Source organism: Mustela nigripes, chromosome 7, assembly GCF_022355385.1.
Source record: "Mustela nigripes isolate SB6536 chromosome 7, MUSNIG.SB6536, whole genome shotgun sequence".
NCBI classification, from domain to species: domain Eukaryota; kingdom Metazoa; phylum Chordata; class Mammalia; order Carnivora; family Mustelidae; genus Mustela; species Mustela nigripes.
In genome coordinates this window covers 70472874-70491411 of record NC_081563.1, presented here as the reverse complement: position 1 = coordinate 70491411, position 18538 = coordinate 70472874, and the positions used below count along the sequence as shown (strand labels likewise).

General features: G+C 40.1%; 1 protein-coding gene across 17 annotated transcripts in view; it reads right to left on the bottom strand.

The window, feature by feature from the left end:
* NRXN1 (neurexin 1) overlaps positions 1–17698 on the bottom strand; it is a 1159797-nt gene extending 1142099 nt beyond the window's left edge. For 6 of the 17 annotated variants that reach the window (XM_059406087.1, XM_059406089.1, XM_059406096.1 and 3 more), the window contains exons 1-2: positions 17247–17680; positions 12833–14510 (exon numbers count right to left, since the gene is read on the bottom strand). In XM_059406087.1, the coding sequence (XP_059262070.1) occupies positions 12833–13604 (772 nt within the window). In that variant the 5' untranslated portion in view covers positions 13605–14510; positions 17247–17680. Of the gene's footprint in view, positions 1–11130; positions 12500–12832; positions 14511–17246 lie in introns of those variants that run through there. The other 11 variants (XM_059406091.1, XM_059406093.1, XM_059406098.1 and 8 more) reach the window with 4 other exon arrangements.
* Positions 17699–18538: the final 840 nt, after the last annotated feature.

Sequence of the window (18538 nt, the reverse complement as noted above, 5' to 3'; positions counted from 1 at the left end):
AATGCAAAGCTCATTTTTACTACAACTGAGAAAATCAATAATATCACTAAATCGTACACATGTGCACCCTATTATAGGTCTTCATACATTGTGATAATAGTAAGTTTTATTCATACTGTTGCTTCCTGAATATTTTATACCTGTATTTAGGTTTCAACACTTTGGTTTGTGCTTCCAAATTTTGACTTCAAGAGGACTGAGAACATAGAGGTGAACAGCTACGTAAGTGCTAAGATCTCATCATGTGTAGAACAGCTTCTTAGTAAGTGGTTTGGGAATGATGAATGAATTCATCAATGAGCAAAAAACAAAGGGCTCAAAGATGAGACAAGATTTCTGGTTCATGTAACTTGTTGTACTAAGAAACCATGCACATTACAGAATGCCCAAGAACACGTGTTTTTTTAATGTTGTGGTTGTTTTGGTTTTATTTTATTTTGTTTTTAAATAAAAAAATTACTTTTTCGCCTTCTCATTCCATTTTCCTCCAGGAAGAATTCGCATCAGTGCCAAAAAACCCTTCCATCCAAATCTCTGTTTCCCAAAGAAAGAGTAACTGACACAGAATAGAAAAGGATGGATACAGGAGGGCATCACATGGCCACGCTGCCCAAATTTGGGCAGCAGAGCAGGAGCACCACACCTGGTGGGGGGTGGATTCAGTCTAGGGAGGAAACCCTAGAGAAGGCACAGTGAACAAGCGGAAGTGTGAACTGAGTTGAGACACAGGCAGCTGCTGTAACTCGAGCTCAAACACGTTCAAGGAAACCTGAAACTGGGGCAATCCACTGTGTAGAGAGGACGACAAAAGTGGCTGGCTCAGGGCAAACATGTGGGCCAAGTGTCTGCCCAGAGTCTACTCCGGGGACACTTAATGTGCAGCAACAGCAGGTTAAGGCAACTGAGAAGTAATTAATGAACAAAGTTCTCTTGTGGCAGTTAATGCCATATTTTAAACAAATGCATCTGTGAATTATAACTTCGGATACCTTTTAAAGTCGTTTTTTCTGTTTGTTGCCAGTGGATAATTTGGGCTTTTTTGTTGGGGGGGGGGTGTTTTGGGCTATTTCTATCTCATATTTGAGAGAACTGTGTGTTAAATGTTTTCCAAAAAGTCTGATTGTTTATGTAACTGATATAAGAGCTGAAAATGTATTCTGAAGGTCATTTAGTCCAAGCCTCTGACCAGAGAAAGGGAAATCCTAAGCAATTTAAAACTGTTAGTCATGTATCTAAGCTATTTTTAAGGATCTCCAGGAATAGAGATTCACCCCCACCCCCACTTCTGTAGGCTGTTCTCACATTTATACTAGAATTACAAGCAAATGGTGGTTTGTTGTGTTTTGTTTTTCCTTGGGCCTACATCAACACACTTCTTGTTCAAATTCATTTCTACTGTATAGTCCTCTGTGGACCAGACTACCAATGCCAGGTTTCCTTAGTCCATATTCTATTTTCTGTTTATCAACTCATATTTTTCTGGCCTACTTTTCCTGCTAACAAATGCAATGCTATCAAGACCTTTCCCTTTACACAATTCTAGACTGCCTGATCCACAGACACTAGTAAGAGGCAATTTTGTTTTTGTTTTTGTTTTTAACTGCCAAGTAACAACCACCTACTAAGGACTTTAGAAACCCTCTGCCCAGATAGATATAGATATACACATAGACATAGATAGATATAGATCTATCTTGGTACTTTCAAGATATAATGGGAAATTAGTAAGCCAGAAAGAAGCAAAAGGAAAGGTTAGGGAGTCAGTGAAAGTGCAGCATGTGATGAACAAAAGGGAGGGTTGTCCCAGGTCTGGGAAACTAAGAATTGGAAAAGCATTAGTTAGTAGAGGAAACACAGTGAGTAACATAAATAAAGCAGGTGGCTATTAGGACAAGGAGGCTGAATGTCAGATCAGTTTCACAGAAGGGGGATCTGAAACATTTTTAGCTCAGTGAAGACAGCACTCTTTCTCTTAAACAGATAAAGATAATTCAAGGAGATATTGACTACTTGAATTTTATTTCCACTGAGGACATAACAAGAAGAAATTAATTTATGTCAGCAGAGAACGGATTTTCATTAAATTTAAAGAAGAAATTCTGCCTAGGAAAAGTTATTAAACACTTAGATGGAATACTGAGAGGGAGAGAAAATGAAATTGCACTGATTTATACAGGCATCGTTTAGGGCAAATTCTCATATGCAAAAGAGAGTGTGGAGGATGTACATTCAGTTATTACTGAAAAAGAATGAATTACAAGTTCAGGCCATGTCCACAGGAGGTCACATAGCCCTGGTCTGAATGCCATCTGTGCAATTTCCCAGGGTGTGAAAGGAGTGATTTTAAAAATCTCTCTGTACCTCAGTTTTCTCAGCTGTATATTGGGGGAAATCGCACCTACTTTAAAGGGTTGTGGGAGGATTAAATAAATTAGTATGTATAAAGAACTTAAAATAGTGCCTGGCACTGGGTATGAGTTATGCAAGATTTTGCTATTACTGTCCCTGTTGTTAGTAGGATCAAGTCCAATGACATCTTGCCAGAGCATACTAAGGAATGATTAGATTTTATGTGACTCTAATTTTAGGTGATAATGTATTGTCCTTGTCTTCTTCCCTCCTCCTAGCTCTCCAGCACAATCTCAGGACTAGCAGTCAAGAAATTCATGTTCTAGTCCCCTCCTCCACTAACCAGATATGTGATGTTTCTTATTTTAATTCACTAGTTCTTAGTATTCTTGTTGTTTCAAATTCTGTTCTTTCTCTCTCTCTCTCAATTTACCTTCTTCTTCCAGCACTCATTTTCTTCCCCAATCATCTTCTTTCCTCCTATCTCCTGTTTCTCTTTCAGTTCATTTCAGTCTCATTTTCTCAATTATTACACATCCTGAGCTCCACAGCTTCCCTGGGTTTCATCATCCTTCAATCCTCCATCCCTTGTGGGCAGAAGACACTAAAGGATTGTATATTTGGCCCCAATCCAAATCTTTATTGCCTCGATTTAGGAAGAAACACACCATTTTCTGTGTTATACAAACAAGGACTTTGTCCAGGATGGATAACATTTGGGGTCTAGGAGAAGGGGAGGTGCCCATCATTCTTTATTTCTAATGACCTCTGGGAAAGCGCACAGCTCTCAGCTAACAGTCAGAGAGAAGTGCCATTCCCAGATGAAGAATTACTCATATTTTTGAAGCTCTACCTCTTGTCTGTGTTTTTTTTTTTTTTTTAAAGATTTTATTTATTTATTTGACAGAGAGAAATCACAAGTAGGCAGAGAGAGAGAGAGGAGGAAGCAGGCTCCCTGCTGAGCAGAGAGCCCGATGCGGGACTCGATCCCAGGACCCCGAGATCATGACCTGAGCCGAAGGCAGCGGCTTAACCCACTGAGCCACCCAGGCGCCCTCTTGTCTGTGTTTTTATGAAGGAAATCAATGTAGAGAGTAGAAGAGAAAACAATGGATGAAATTCAAGTGGAAAGGAAAAACATCAGCAACAATAAAAAACAACTTTAAATATTATTTGAAACCAAAAAATAGAAACTGTGATGGAAACAAAAAAGCCATATTATTTTAGTTCCACCTTTCTAATCTAAACAAACACTGAAGAGGCCAGAGGAAGAGAAAATTAATGATGTATGAATCTAAAAATTCTCATATAATGATAGAAACTGACCAATAAGGCATATTAAAATTTACACAAGACTCCTTTAAATATTAACAACTAAAATTCTTATAGATTTCCCAACTACTCTGGTAAGAGAGGTTTGGGAGCTGTTTTTTACCCAGATCACTCTTTTGAAATATCCCTGTGGTGGATGGCTTATTTTGAACTCACTGGGAGCTCATTAAATGAGTTTAACCCCATAGTTTTCTTATGGATAAAAGTCTTAAAATGTCATTATTAATATTAGCTTAATTTTTTCCATGTGTTTGAACATAATTGTGGCTCATTCCAATAAAGAGTTAAATAATAACTAATATTTAATAATGATAGCTAAAATTCCATCAAAGCAAATTACTCTTGGTTATTGTCAGAACAATCTTAGAGCAAGACTTAATATAGTCAGATTTTCATAAAACCCCCAGGAATTGTTAGGATATTGTCAATCAATAATATGAAAATGGTACTTTGTAAAAACTTCAAAATTTCAAATCCCATGCCTGGTCACAGAAAGTCATGTGTCTTACTATAAACACAGACTTTTTAGGTTTCTATGGTCTTGTGTAGAAAAAAATATATATTACATAGACTATTTAAAATCATAAAGACATATTTTAATGACATGTTTAACCAATATATTTGTGAAGATCTTAACATGATTTCAAAGACTTTTAAAAAAATGCTTCTCTGCTTATATAATTTTTATATATGTCATATTTTTGTATATATTTCTGTGTTTATACACATATGCACAATCATTTATATATGAAAAGTACATGTTTTCATCATTTTAAAAATCTTAGAACTCTAGGTCACAGGAAGTTGACCCAATTTTTAAAATAGGGGTTCATGTCTTAACATTTACAATGTACAATATGTTACATCCTATTTTTACAATGTTTTCAGTTGTATAGATTAAACATTTAGTCCCTTAAGGTTCACATGCAACGATTTTAAATAGTCACATTATTTCCTGTTGCATTCAGATAAAGAGTCTAAGCTGAAAAGTACTATCTTCCATATGGCAGCTATAGTTATATGCTACCATGCCAGCTATTCCCCTAAGGAAAGTCCAGGCATGCTTAATTATAGAGAGACATCATTACTTAGGAGAAAAACATGAGTCTTTAATTTCCTTGCCTCTGCTGGACTGGGGCAGTTCATTCTGCTGAATCCAGCAAAGTCTGAGTAACACTTAAGCTTAGCTGGTTCCACATACAAGGCCTGGTCTTGTTAGGTCATCCACAACAGCAGCTCCTAAACTGTGATCAGTGCTGTTTCTGTTACGGAATGTCATCCACACAGAATTCATTATGCCTATAATTAAATACAGAAAGCCCCGCCTGATGTTAGGGCGCTTGTGAAGCAACTGTTCTTCTTGGCAGCTCCTCCTTTAACTTTTGGACCACCAGATCCCTCCTGGGAACCAACCTAAGAAAGTGCTATTTGAAGTTGCACTGGTTCCTGTAATGTGGCGTCAGTGCATTTCTAATTACAGTCCAGACAGTTTTGAGCACAAGTTACTAGACAAGAGTCCAGGTCAGCGTTTTGGCTTGCCAGGTCAGTCTTGTTCTCCTCCCACTTCTTTCCAATAATAGCTTCTCATATATACCAGAAATAGCATAGGGAATACATCTTTCTAACTCTTAAGAACTGCTCTTGAATTCAATTTTCGGCAATGTGTTGGGAAGCCAAACTTATCCAAAGAGACACTACCTTCTCATTATGTAATTTCAATTAAATGCCCAGTGTACCATCATCTAAGCCTTCAGCAGAACCACGTTCTAACTCAGCAAGTCTAAGTGTCTGCTTATGTGATGGGGATAGATCTTTGTACTTGTGCTAAATCACCATGGACTTCGATAATTTCAATAATGTTATCTCCCAGACTATGAAGCGGATGCAAATTCTGTGTTGCTGGTTTTGTGAAAACTAAGTATTTTCATTCAGGAGATTAAAAACTGTAGTTCTTCCAATGCAATACACTGGGGATTTACTTCTAGTTGCATTAAAGTAAAATCAACCCATTAAGCATAATATTAATAGAAGGTCAACAAAAGCAGCAAATAAGCAAGTTATAGAAACGAAGTGCAATGAATCCTGACAAGCTATTCTGTTTCATTATTATCATGACATTACGAAATGGCACTAAATGTAAGGGTCTGCCACAATCTTCAGTTCTGAAGTCTTTATTATAAGTCAGCCATTCATACCAGCAGCAAGCTGACAACCCAAAACAAATTCCCAGCATCCACTAGCTGTTTATTAAGTAAAACAGGTTATGTCATATAATGGACAGAGTTGCCTGCTGGGGTAATGGACACACCTGGGCTCGGATTTCAGCTCTGCCATGAACTATGTGCCTTTTGGCAAGGCAGCTTTTCTAATCCACAATTTTCTCCTCTGTAAAATGGGAATTTTATAAAACCTATTCACGTAGAATGTGTAGATATAAATAAGGTTAAGATGGACAAAGCACACTGTACAATGCTTTTCACTCAGTAAGCACTAAACAATAATTAGAATAACTTACAATTCTAAACAGAACAATTTCAAATTTTTTTCAAACACAAGAGGTGCTTATGGCACCAAGAAAAGAGGGGCATCTAGCGCATCTTTTTAAATAATTTTAGGTCTACTATTTGGGGGGAGAAACCACATATTTTTGTAGATTTGGAGAATATTATGAGAGTTATGGTTAGACTCGTAATGTTTTTTTTTTCCCCAATATTAAATTATTTCATTTGTTCAGATTTTACAAAGAAGAAACAAAGAGACGAATGCCCTCTTTACTCAGCTTGTCTGTACCAATGTATCAGTGTGTAATAAGAAAACTCCACCAAATCTTATATATACTATTGGGCATGAATGATCTAAACTCCCTCTAAAATGACCCCAACATAGATTTATAGAAACATGCTTAACATTTTCACTATTAACATTTACAACACTTTAGAGGCATCTACCCTTGCTGTCATTAGATATTTCTTCCCAATGTTCATGTTTTTCTGGGAGTTTTCACCTATTAACTATTCATACTCTGAAATAAGTCAGCCTAAGTTCACAATGTATTAGTTGCCTGATTATGTATTTCTCGATTTACAATCTTGAAAACTGAAATGCAGAGCATCGGTGATCTCACTCTACTTTTAACAGTGCTTTGGAGGCAATACCACATCTGGAATTTAGTTGTTCAGACACCTTGCCACATTCTGTTTGCTCACACTGTGTAAATACCAAGGCAAGAAAAGGATTTGAGAGAACACTGCACCCATTCCCATATTCAAGTAGAACACATGGAATCTATGCTTAAAAGAAGTGAGGGGGGAAAAAAAAGCCATGCAATTTCTGAAGAGCTCTAACACAATTATCCAAAAACCTTTTTCTTCCCCAAAACCTAATTGGGATATTTTAAGTCTTACTATATAGCAAAGACCAAGAAATTTACCAATTCTTGTGTTTTGAGTAATAGAAAAGGGACCGAGCTGTAAAATTATACATAAGTGCACAAGAAAAAAAGTATATGAGGTTTGTATAATATTGTTTTGTACAGCAAACTCTAAACATTTAGAATATGTGCTGAAGTGAACATGAACTGAAAATTTTTAGACCGCAAAAATGACTTATTCTTAATTATTTCAAAAACACATGTGCACTTCTTGAAAATAAAGTTTGCAGAGAAATTTCAAACAGCAGCTTTATATCTCAAGAATAAAACAAAACGTTAAGTATCTATGATACTTAATTTCCAATGAATATTTATAGGAGTTAAGGTGTGGCCACCAAATGTTTACTGAGAAAGGAACACAGAATGGGTCAATGACTGCTTTTCAGGAACTAGTGTAGCTCAGGGTGCTGCTTCTCACAATACAGCTAAGAAGAGCATAAATATTATATAGTGTTAGTCCTTTCTGTAGTCAATCATTTTTTTTATCAGTTTATTATTACACTTTCTCTAAAGGTATCCAAAACTGGAACATGATTTCACTGGCATATATATAAATTTACGGTAAAAAATATAATCTGTTTATAATAACTGCAAGAACATCTTACTTAAGCTTTTAAAGCTCGAACATATTACCTAGCTTCTCTGCAGATACATGTAAATAACCTTAACTTATAGGAGAGCCTCAAAGACAAATCTTAAATAGAATAGGCCGATTAGATATCTATATCTACACACCGGAATAAATATAGTAAGAATCACTCTTTAAATATAAGATTGAGAGGAATGAATGTATTAGTTTATATGGAGGGTGATAGTTTTTAAAAATGTTTTTGTGTTAAAGGCTTTCTTAATAAAAATTCTGAAACAGAATAAATCAAGAATTAAGTACCTATGTAATATTTTTCTTTATTGCAGCAGTTAAAATACTGAAAGCCTAGAATCAAAATAAACCATTATACACTGTCACAAGAAAGACATACTGAGTAAGGCTCTTGGAGAGTACAACATAGTATGACATTGCCAATGGGCTCCAAAAGCCTATAGATTTGCTAGGTTTATCTGGGGAAACTACATGATAAACCACAGAAAGCGTTCTGATAATTTTCACAGACAGAATCAAGCGTTCCTAACAATGAATGCCCTTAGATTTCTTTATGTAACCAAACTCACAAGATTCTAACTTCCTTAAAGAAACAATCTTGTTTTTCCCTATGTTCCCTTATTCAGTCTACAGCTTACAGTGGGTGCTTAAACAAATTTTATTAACTGACAAACAGAAAATAATGTTTTCTCTTTTACTCTGACCCCCTTCAGTGTGTTTCCTACAGTGTGGCCAGAGTGACATTTTTGAAGTATAAATTTGACAAAGGTGTCAAATAAACACTAAATTCTTTCCATTATTTTTCTATCGCACTTATAAAGATTCAAATCCTTGATATGGTCTAGAAGGGTCTGCAAGACCCAGGCCTACTCCTCTAAGACCTCCATATTCCAGGGCCTTCTCTCAGTTGCTAGAATATGCCAGGCCAACTCCTATACCAGGCTTTTCTCCTCTGCATTTACATGGTTTACTCCTTCTTGTCTCTCAGCTTTAAACCTCAATCTTCAGGGAAACCTTCTTTGATTAGGTTAGTTCACACTATTTTAAGTTCTCACAATATTATGTATTGTGTATGTATCTTGTCTTCCAAAATACATACCACCATTTTAAGTTTCCATCTACTTTTTAAATAACTATGTCTCCTCATTGGAATGCAAGGTCTAGCAAAGTAAGAACTATTTCTGAGCGTTTACTCACATATTTTTTTACCTGAGCCTGCTACTCAGACACATAAAAAGCATTCAATCATTATGTGCTGAATAAAGAAATGAATGCAGATATGACTGAGTGAATATGGTTGTCTATCTGATCACCTTAGTAAAGTCATAGAAAGCATGGGCTTTATTAAGTGACATCTATTATACTACCATGTTTAGTAATATTTAGTAAATAGCCCTTTTAAGGATATGTGTTTATGTCCATTTAAATAGGGAAAGTAAATAAAAGTGACACTGAAGAGTCTAGTATGAAATTTTAGTATAAATGACCCTAAAATACATGAAACCTGCAAATTTTTAAAAGTATAACTTTACTTCTTATTGATCAGCTTTTTATTCTCATTTTTAAGCTAGACAGCCATGAAATTCACTAATTCTTTTAAGCTGCTAAGAAACTATTAGTCCTCTTAAGTAGAGACTTATTAAATAATAATGGTCCTGGGGCACTTAGATGAGCATGATTCACTGAAAAAGCTATATACCCCACAGGTATCCATCATTCAGGAAAGATGACATTCTTGGATACTTGAGTTCTGAGGCTCATTTTCAGGGTCAAAGATCGTAAGTGATATATAGGTTAGTTCTATCTCATCAGTCATTTATATATATATTTTTTGAATAATCCCTGAACCTGAAAAAATATCAACCCTCATAAAATGGAAATCTCATTCAGCAGAGAAGATAATATAAGGCTCTAGAATGAGAGTGCCTGTAGTTGTACGCAGGCTCTGCCACTAACCTGGTCCTGACACATAACCTTTCTTGTGCTCTCTTTCCATCACTACATAAATAAATAAATAAAACTTGCTAGGCTTGAATAAATTAGAGTAAGGATGAAACTGACCTCGTTAAATAAAAATATTCTAGAAAACCATAGTTGCAGAAGTTGTTGCAAGACATTCTGGGCCAGGAAAAAAAAAAAAGAGAGAGAAAGAATATTATTATTGCCTTTTTAGTAGTTCTGACTGTATTTTTAATATGAAGGCAACTAAATAATATTAGGCTTTATTAAGTTAAAAAAGAAATTGTGGTTAGAAAAAGATATAATTTGAATCTTATTGAATGTTTGTTTTAATTTTTTTTTCCCTAAATTTTCTCTAATGAATGAGGATATGTTTTCAAATTAGTTTTTAAAAAGGATGTGGAAATCAGTGTGAATAGTGGCCAGAGGCAGGGCTCTGCCCATACTTCATCTGAATAGAAACCACCTATCTCTGGCCATCAATACAGGATTGGTGTAGGGAAAAGCATCCATTCTCAATTAATTATTTAACAGTCACCTGACACACATGAAATAGAGAAAATACATAAAAATGGAGCCAATCCTTCTGGGCAGATGGACTCTGCCTTTATCAGTCCATCTCCCATTTCTGTGATAATGAAAAGAATCCAGCCTTTTGTTTTCCTTTCATGACTAGTGGTGATCTTTGCACTCCGTTTTCAGATCAAATTTTCAAAACGAATCAATGCTCCAGAACCATCCTGATGGATTTTCTTTTCTGAATTGAATTACTTTAAGCATCAGGTACTATACTGCTCAATTATATATCTTGGTAATTCCAAATTCTTCCTTTTATGGAAAGAGCCTATCCACTGGCAAAATAAAATGCATTTCAGAAACATTTAATTCTGCTTCTCTTCAACATATTACTTTTGCCACGCTTTCTCCACTCTTAAGTGTTCCTGATTATGCATGATCCCTGGATCCCTACATTTAAAATGCACAAGAAAATAAAAATTTTAATTTAAAACACCCTCCCACACAGAACAAGCTGTCATTGTGTCATATTTGTTTCCTAATTTAAGGAAGGAAGTTATATCTCATGTGTCCTTCATTAAATTTTCTGCTCTGTATTTTAAAGTGGCAATGGGATATGTGGAGCAATTTTTCCCATAAAAAATGTTCTATTAAAAAATATATTTCTATTAACCAGTGAAGAGATATGGAGCTTCAAATTATAAAATAGCAAATCATCATATTTACCAGCTACTTCATTCAAGATTTACAACTAAATTAGATAATAGAGAGGAAAAATATGTACTGTTTTATTTTTGTAAAACCTAACTATAAAGCCTGGTACTAAACCCATGGAAATTTACTGGTTAAGCTGCAGTGCAGTCTAGCCCATGGAATACACAGTCTTCTATAATTACTAAAGCCAAAACAAAATGAAAACAAAAACCTTCATGAAGGCAGAGAATAATAAAATAGCCCTTTATTGTTTTTTTTTTTTCCATAAACCCATGAAGGTTACAGAACTCTTCTTTTTCTGATGACCAGCTTTTTCCTTCCTAACAAACTCCCTTTGCTGTTTAAACAATTACAAACTTTATCAAGTCTTCATTTCTCTTCAAGTCAGATGAGAGAGAACTGCCAAGTCTAATAAGATTTACAAGGGCTAGTTCCTCTTAGAAGTGTCAGCAAAAAAGCAAAAAAACAAACAAACAAAAAAAAGCAGAAGACATTATACAATAAAATTCAGCCACACATACAGCTTTTGTCCTCACAGCTTTCAAAATCAGATTTAATAATTAATCTATTTTAAAACAATTACAGCCATAAATGTCATTTAGCCATGTGCTGTCTTGATTTGACCATGCACTATCTACTTTTTTTTTTTTCTATCTACTTTAAACCCTGACACCTCTGTTGCTCAGCCACAAATATATCCATGCTTCATCTTTTTCATATCAGTCACTTTCTGGTCATAGGCTTTTCGGTATTTATACAGTATTTTTCCTTGGTCATTGTCATGTAGCAATATTGGAGACACAAAAATGAATTTTATTTATTAAGGAAAGAAAATAAAACTTAGGTATGATTTGTTTTTCATTCCACACTTTTAATCCTTAAAAACAAGAGAATTTGCAGGTTGGCCTCCACGACTCAGATAAATACCATTAGCTAAATGTACTCAGAAAATCTCTTACAATCCTTCATATTCATCCCTTGTTTATTAGCCTACAGAAACTTTCCAGTCCAACAACGTCTAAATTTCTGTGTTACTTATCTTCCCAAGACATCTGCTAATTAAGAAATATGTTATTTAATCTCTAACATTTCTAAATATTAGCTGACCTGTCTCCCACTTCAAGAAATCACAGAAATCACATAATTTTTCCTAAACTGACAGAAGTTAGACTTGGACATAACCAAAGAGACTAACATTAATTCCAAGAACCCTCCTCCCTCTAATCCAGAAAACCTTCACATGGGCCCCCTCCCACGCCCCTTTTTCCACAACCAGGAGAAGGACTTTCTACTTTACCTATAAAAGGCAAAGCAGTTCCTATGAATCCTGTTCCCCTTCTGTCCTTTACCATGAATAACAAACATGGAGATTCTCAACCATCGTGAACCTGTCCTGCACGTCACTCTTCACCAAATGTGTGCCCAATCTTCTAGATGCCTGTCTGCATCTTAGGGGGAACACCTGTGTGTTACGGACTCCGAGGTGGCAGAGGAAAGCGCAGCAGGTGTTGAGGCGAGCCATGGCCCAGTTAAGTTGGGGGAGCAGCCTGACAAAGAAGCCGAGGAATCCCAAGAGGAGAGGTCATTCCACTTGCCACCTGTAAGTGAGCGGGGTCGGCACGAAGGGTTCCCCTGAGCAAACTGAACCCGGACATGGGGCTGCTCAACCATGAGGAGAACGCCAAAGGAGGGGCTGTGGGAGGTGCTAAGGCAGAGAGGCCAACAACAGGTCTTCACCTCGAAACTAGCTGAAACGCACTGTCCAGAGAAGGACGTCCCCATGCACCAGCCGGCCCCACCTGCCTCGCCCTGCCTCCCCGCGCCCTGCCCAGGCCGAGCCCCCCCCCCCCCCCCCCCCCCCCCCCCCCCCCCCCCCCCCCCCGCCCCCCCCCCCCCCCCCCCCCCCCGGTGGGTCAGGCGTCGGGCCTTACCTTGGCTGCAGTCCTTGCCGCGGAAGCCGGTTCGCGAGCAGTCGCACACCGCCTGGTCGTCCACCACGGAGCACACGCCTCCGTTGAGGCACACCCCGCCCTCGCCCTCCTCACCAGCCTCACACGGGCTCCCCCCGCCGCTGTTGGGCGGCTCGTCGTCCAGCTTCACCTCGCCGCTGTCCACGGGCAGCGCCTGGGAGGAGTTGACCCTCACGTCGCGAATCCACCCTTTAAAGGGCTCGCGCTCCCTCACGGAGGCCAGCGTCAGCTTGAGCGCCGCGGCGCGCAGTTCCGGGGGCAGCCCCCCCACGAAGAGCCCGCTGAACACGGTCATGTCCCTGCGCTTCGACTTGACCTCCACCCACTTGGCCTCCACCTGGTCGATGAAGAGCGTCGTGTTGCGGAACTGCCGGCGGATGCGCACGTTGTGCCATGCGCCGTCGTTGACGGGCGTGTCAGCCAGCAGCGTGGCCGGCTCCGCGCAGAAGATGGAGAAGCTGAGCTGCAGGCGGCCGCCGCGCGTCAGGATGAGCTCCAGGAAGTCGCAGAAGCCCTCGTCGTCGAAGTAGAGCACTAGGCCGCGGGCGCTGCGCGTCTTGAGCTGGAAGCTCATCTCGCTCTCGCAGCAGGCGTTCCACTTCGGGAAGCGCGTCCACTGGCCCTCAGCGCCCGGGAACTCCAGCCCGCTGCCCAGCTCTGCCCAGCAGCCCAGGAGCAGCAGCGAGAGGCACAGGAGAAAGCAGCCCCCGCGCTGGAGAAGCGCCGTCCCCATGCTCGGGGCTGGGGTGCGGCGGGGGGGTGCCGGGGCCGACAGGGTCAAAATGGTCCTGGACACCGTGATGTAGAAATAAGGGTCCGGAAACAAGTAGGGTAAGGGGATGGGCAGGAGTGGGAGGGATGCACCCTCCTTTATCTAGCTCTTTTTTTCTTCTTCTTCTTCCAGCAACCCCTCCCTCTCTCCCGATAGTCCCCTCCCAACTGGAAAACGTAGACCCAAGTTGTACAGGGCAGCAGCAGATCTTCCAGACCAAAGGGAGGATACACTTTGGAAGCAACGTTCTGGAAAAGGCGTTAACAGAAGGTCAAGGGAAGTCACTTATCCATCTGAGTCCCATGACCTAGTTCAAGGGCATCAGTGGTGTCAACAGATGCTTCACTCCTCAAATACTCTCGTCTACCAGGTACCATCCGTGGTACCCGGCAAAAGCGAAGCAGTTAGACTGTTGAGAAGCAAATACTTCTCAGGGAAATACAAGAAATCAGCAATGAACCAGGATCCTTGGATACTTGTAAATGCCTCAAGTGTTTCTCCTCCAGATGTGCTGTCCCAAAACAGAAGGGAGAGAAAGGTTCCTTGCCTCTGTACGGGCACCACTTACCCCTGAGTAGCTTCAAAGGCCTGCTTCTTCTGTCATATCATGGGCTTCCTGCATCACTGTAGCCAACGCAGAATTCCTTATGCATGGCCTCACAGGCTGGATTTTACTTCTCTTTTTCCCTCCCCAACAGTAAGTTTTGAACCCAGAAGCTGTGGAATAGCCAGAAGCTGTTAGGTGTCACAACAGCTCCTCTTCTTTCCTCTCTCCCTCTGCAAGGCCAAGCTAAGATGCCAGCATATCAGTTTGTTGTGTGTTGGTGATGCATTTTGGTTTTGTCTTTTTATAAGGACCCAGAAAATCTGCAGAAAATTAAAATAAAAATTAAATTCTAAAGTCATTTATAGTATCATATAAATCATTATTCAGTTCAGAAACCAGGTAAATAACCAGAGTTCTTAGGAAACCAGAGTTAACCTTACTGGAAGGGGCTTGTTTGTCCTGATCTATCAAGGAAGACCTAATGTCTCCTAATAGTTAATATTGCACTTTTACAATCTGTCATTACCCCCTTGCAGTTTATTATAACTGTTAATAGGTAACCCTCTCAGAATTTTATAGATCTAGGTTTATGGTTATCTTTTACTTTTCCTGAGAAAGTTTAATTTTTAAAATATAAGAAGAAGAAAAGACGCTTTTAGGGACTTCTGCTTATGATGTGTACTGATAATATGGACAATAAAAATACAACCTAGTCAAAACTCAGTTAATATATATTTTACAACAGGCAAGGCAGATCAAACTGCAACTGGAAGCTGCTGGCTTGGATTTGTATAGCATTCTTACCATTTTATATTTTTCACAGAAAGAATATCAACAGTTTCTTGGGATTCTCTTTTAAATTTCAAACAGTATTTTCCTCCTTTTATTAAAGGAATAATCTGTTATAGGAGAGGTCATCTAACTGGAGTCCTATTTATTTGAGGTAGCATTTATGTCTCAATTGCCATAATATTAACTCCTTTAAAGATGAGTAAAGTATTTAATATTTTGCCAGCAGTGATCTTAACTCCTCTTCAAGTCCTTATGTAGCTGTCAGTTCTTGGAATTTGTGTGGTCAGAACAGTAGTTGGCATGTGTGTCACCTTAGCTGCTATGCCTCCAGAATGCTAGAATATAAAGTCATATCTTTGAATCACTCACTATAAAAATTACCTCTTTATTTAACTCTAATCTGACAGGCTCCTGAATTGGTACAGAAATCATAACTAGTGAATTGCTTTTAAGTCTTTTTTTTTCCTACCAAAAACATTACTCTCACATTTTGACACACACACACACACACACACCCAAAAAAAAGAAAGAAAGGAAAAAAACCACACAAATGGTTCATTTGGTCATGTCAAGCAAACACATGCATTTCCCTCAGCTTTTCCCACTATACTACACCACTTCCCTGCACACACATACACACACACATTTATTGCCTGGACATAGAAGCTCACTATCCAATTAACACTTTTTTTTCCTACAAGCTGAAACTAGCAGTAATTTATGGCACCGCATTGTGCTGCTGCTCCTCCATGGAGGGAGCTGAGAGCATTTCTCTTCAGTACAGAGCAATCCCTACAGGTGTCAGCTGAGAGCCACCACCAAGCCAGGGGATCCCACTTCAAGTTCCTCCCCAGATGAAATTGATGACTGGTTCTCTCTTTTTCAACACAGATACAGCACAGCACATACATACACACACACATTGCCCAGTAGAAATAAAAAAGACATAAAAATCTCAATTGCTTATTTATTATGGCTGATACATTTCACACCATCAGCAATCACCAGCCATATCTTGTCTACTTCTGTGCCAAGCCCAAAGAAAGGTGCTCTTAAAAATCATCCTAAAATAGCATATTATTGAATATACTCTCATTTTATAAGTGGACTCAGACATCTGCCAATTTTTCAGTCATTTGCAAAATAAATCTGGAATTTTAAGATTAAGAGTAGTGCTTTGAAACCATCCAGAAGCTTATGTGTTAGAAAACCTGTGTGTGTGTGTGTGTGTGTGTGTGACTCAACTAGAGCCGATTATTTTATTAATTAATATTATATAGATCACAAAATCTTTCTTCACCTCCTCTCCTGCCCTCCTCCACTAATGCACACCTTGACAATTTTTTAAGAGATAGAGAGTTGGGGGGAACACATATATATTCTTACCACTGGGGAGGTCAACTGACTCTCCCAGTTCTTAGAGGAAGCTCATTGTGTGTGAGAGAGTATCTGTATTTATATGGAGAAAGGATTCTCTCTAGGTGCCGGAAAAACCTGGTGAGTTCACAAATTAGAGGATGAAATAAAAGGATCTGAAAAACAACCTAATGCAGCCAAAGGAAGAAGCGCTCTAATTCAAAAGCAGACTAACAGCCTCATTAATCTTTTCTTTCATTTCCAGAATCAAATTCATTCCCAAGCCACTGGAAGGATCAATACAGTATGCTCATCCGCTGCAGTTGCATTTATTTTAATATGTTTATAACACACATACACATATGCACACGTATCTTTCCATGCATCCTTCAATACATGCTACCACAAAGAAACTGAAATCTTTGGGATAATTTTTAGAAGTACCTTTTCCCCCCTCGCTTTTACAAAGTCCCTCAATACCAATGCACACCCAAATTCTCCCTGGCTTTCCCGCCCAGTCTCTAAGCTCCATCTCTAATACCAGTGCAGTTTCTTGGAGCCTGGAGTCAACTGCACAAATTAAGGGCTCATGGAGAAGAGAAATAAAGATGTAGATACAGACATATTTTATTGCTTTGGCTTCTAACTTGTCTGTTTTCTTTCTTTTGCCAATAAATCACTGCATTCAGCCTTTAAGTTACTACCTCAGTTCCACCATCTCATCTTCTTGCCATCTATTTAAAAAGCTTCATGCAAAACGACGAAGATCTATACTCCTCCACCCTCCCACCACCCATCCTTCCTTGTGCATTTGTGGCAGATCCTGGCTCAGTTACTAGGGGGAAATATATCCTTCTCCAGGTTGCCTCGCCCCATCCCCTCCCCCAACCCAAATTGAGCTTCTTTACCTGCCCGGTTATTCCCCTTAGCTCGACCCAGAGCCTGAAGCATGCATCGGTCAAAGCGAATTTCCTGAGGTCTGTGGATAAGGCGACTGCCGCTGCCTTTTCAGAGGCGTCAGGCTTGAGCGTCTATCTCCAGGAGTGCGGGAGGGGAAAACAGGCAACGGAGGGGAGCAGGAGGAGGAGGAAGAGAGGGAAAGAGCTGGGAAGGAGGAGGCAGTGGTGGAGCCTGAGAAGGCTGGGTTACGTGACGCCGGGTGCTGTCCTTCTGAAAGAGAAGGGCGGAGCTGAGCTCTCCGCAGTACCATGGAGAGCGGCGGGCCGTCCTCAGGCGAGGATACTGGTGGGCTCGGCCGGCGGGCACAGCCCCTCCAGGTCGGGATGCTGCGGCGGGAGGTGTTTATACCTTTGCTTCGTCCCTTTGCAGGGGAAGCCCGATCCTGGAGGCGGGGACCTGCCGCAAGAGCTTCTAACTTGTCACCACCCACCCTCCCCCTAGAGAGAGAGAGAGAGAGAGAGAGAGAGAGAGAAACAGAGAGAAAGAGAGAGAGAGAGAAAGAGAGAGAGAGAGAGAAAGGGAGAGAACCGGAGAACCACGTAGCCTACTGAGCATGCCCAGGCCCCTGCTAGACCCACGGAAACCTGTGTGGAGATTCCACTTCTCCGGGGTTTAGTCGTGATTGGGCGAGGGTACCTGAAAGGGTGCCAGGGAAGAGCTCGGCAGCTAAAAGGAAGGGGGCAAGGAGTCAGTGATTAAGATGAGCTCTGGTTTTACTTGCGCGCTTTGGTCTCCTGTTCCGAACCCCTGAAAAGCTGCAGCTTTTCGAGGAATGCAGGGACAGGCAAGACTCACACAGTCGCTGGCATTTCCCCCAGATCCAACGTCCCTGCCCCACCCCTTACTGTGGACCTAACCTGAGTGATCTCTACAAACCTTCACGATCTGCCTAGGCTGTGCCAGGAAGACGTGAGAGGGACCTACCCGGCTAACGCGCCAACTTGGAGACCAGACTCAAGTCTGTCTGACAGGGTGCTTTCTGCGACAGCCTCTTGTCTTCTCCAGCTTTCCGTGCTCGCCTTGGCCACTGGCATTCTGAGCTGAATCAAGTTCTCTACCTGTTTAACTCTTGTCTCCGTCTCCTCCTTTCTTTTGCAGCTGGTAAAACCTAAAGGAAGTGAAACTCTATGGGAAGCTCTAACCAAATCATTGGGCATGCCCAGTAGGCATTGCTGGGTTCGGTGACAAAGGAGTTAACTCTCAGAGAGCTTGCAGAATAGGTGGTAGAAAAGTCCGAAGT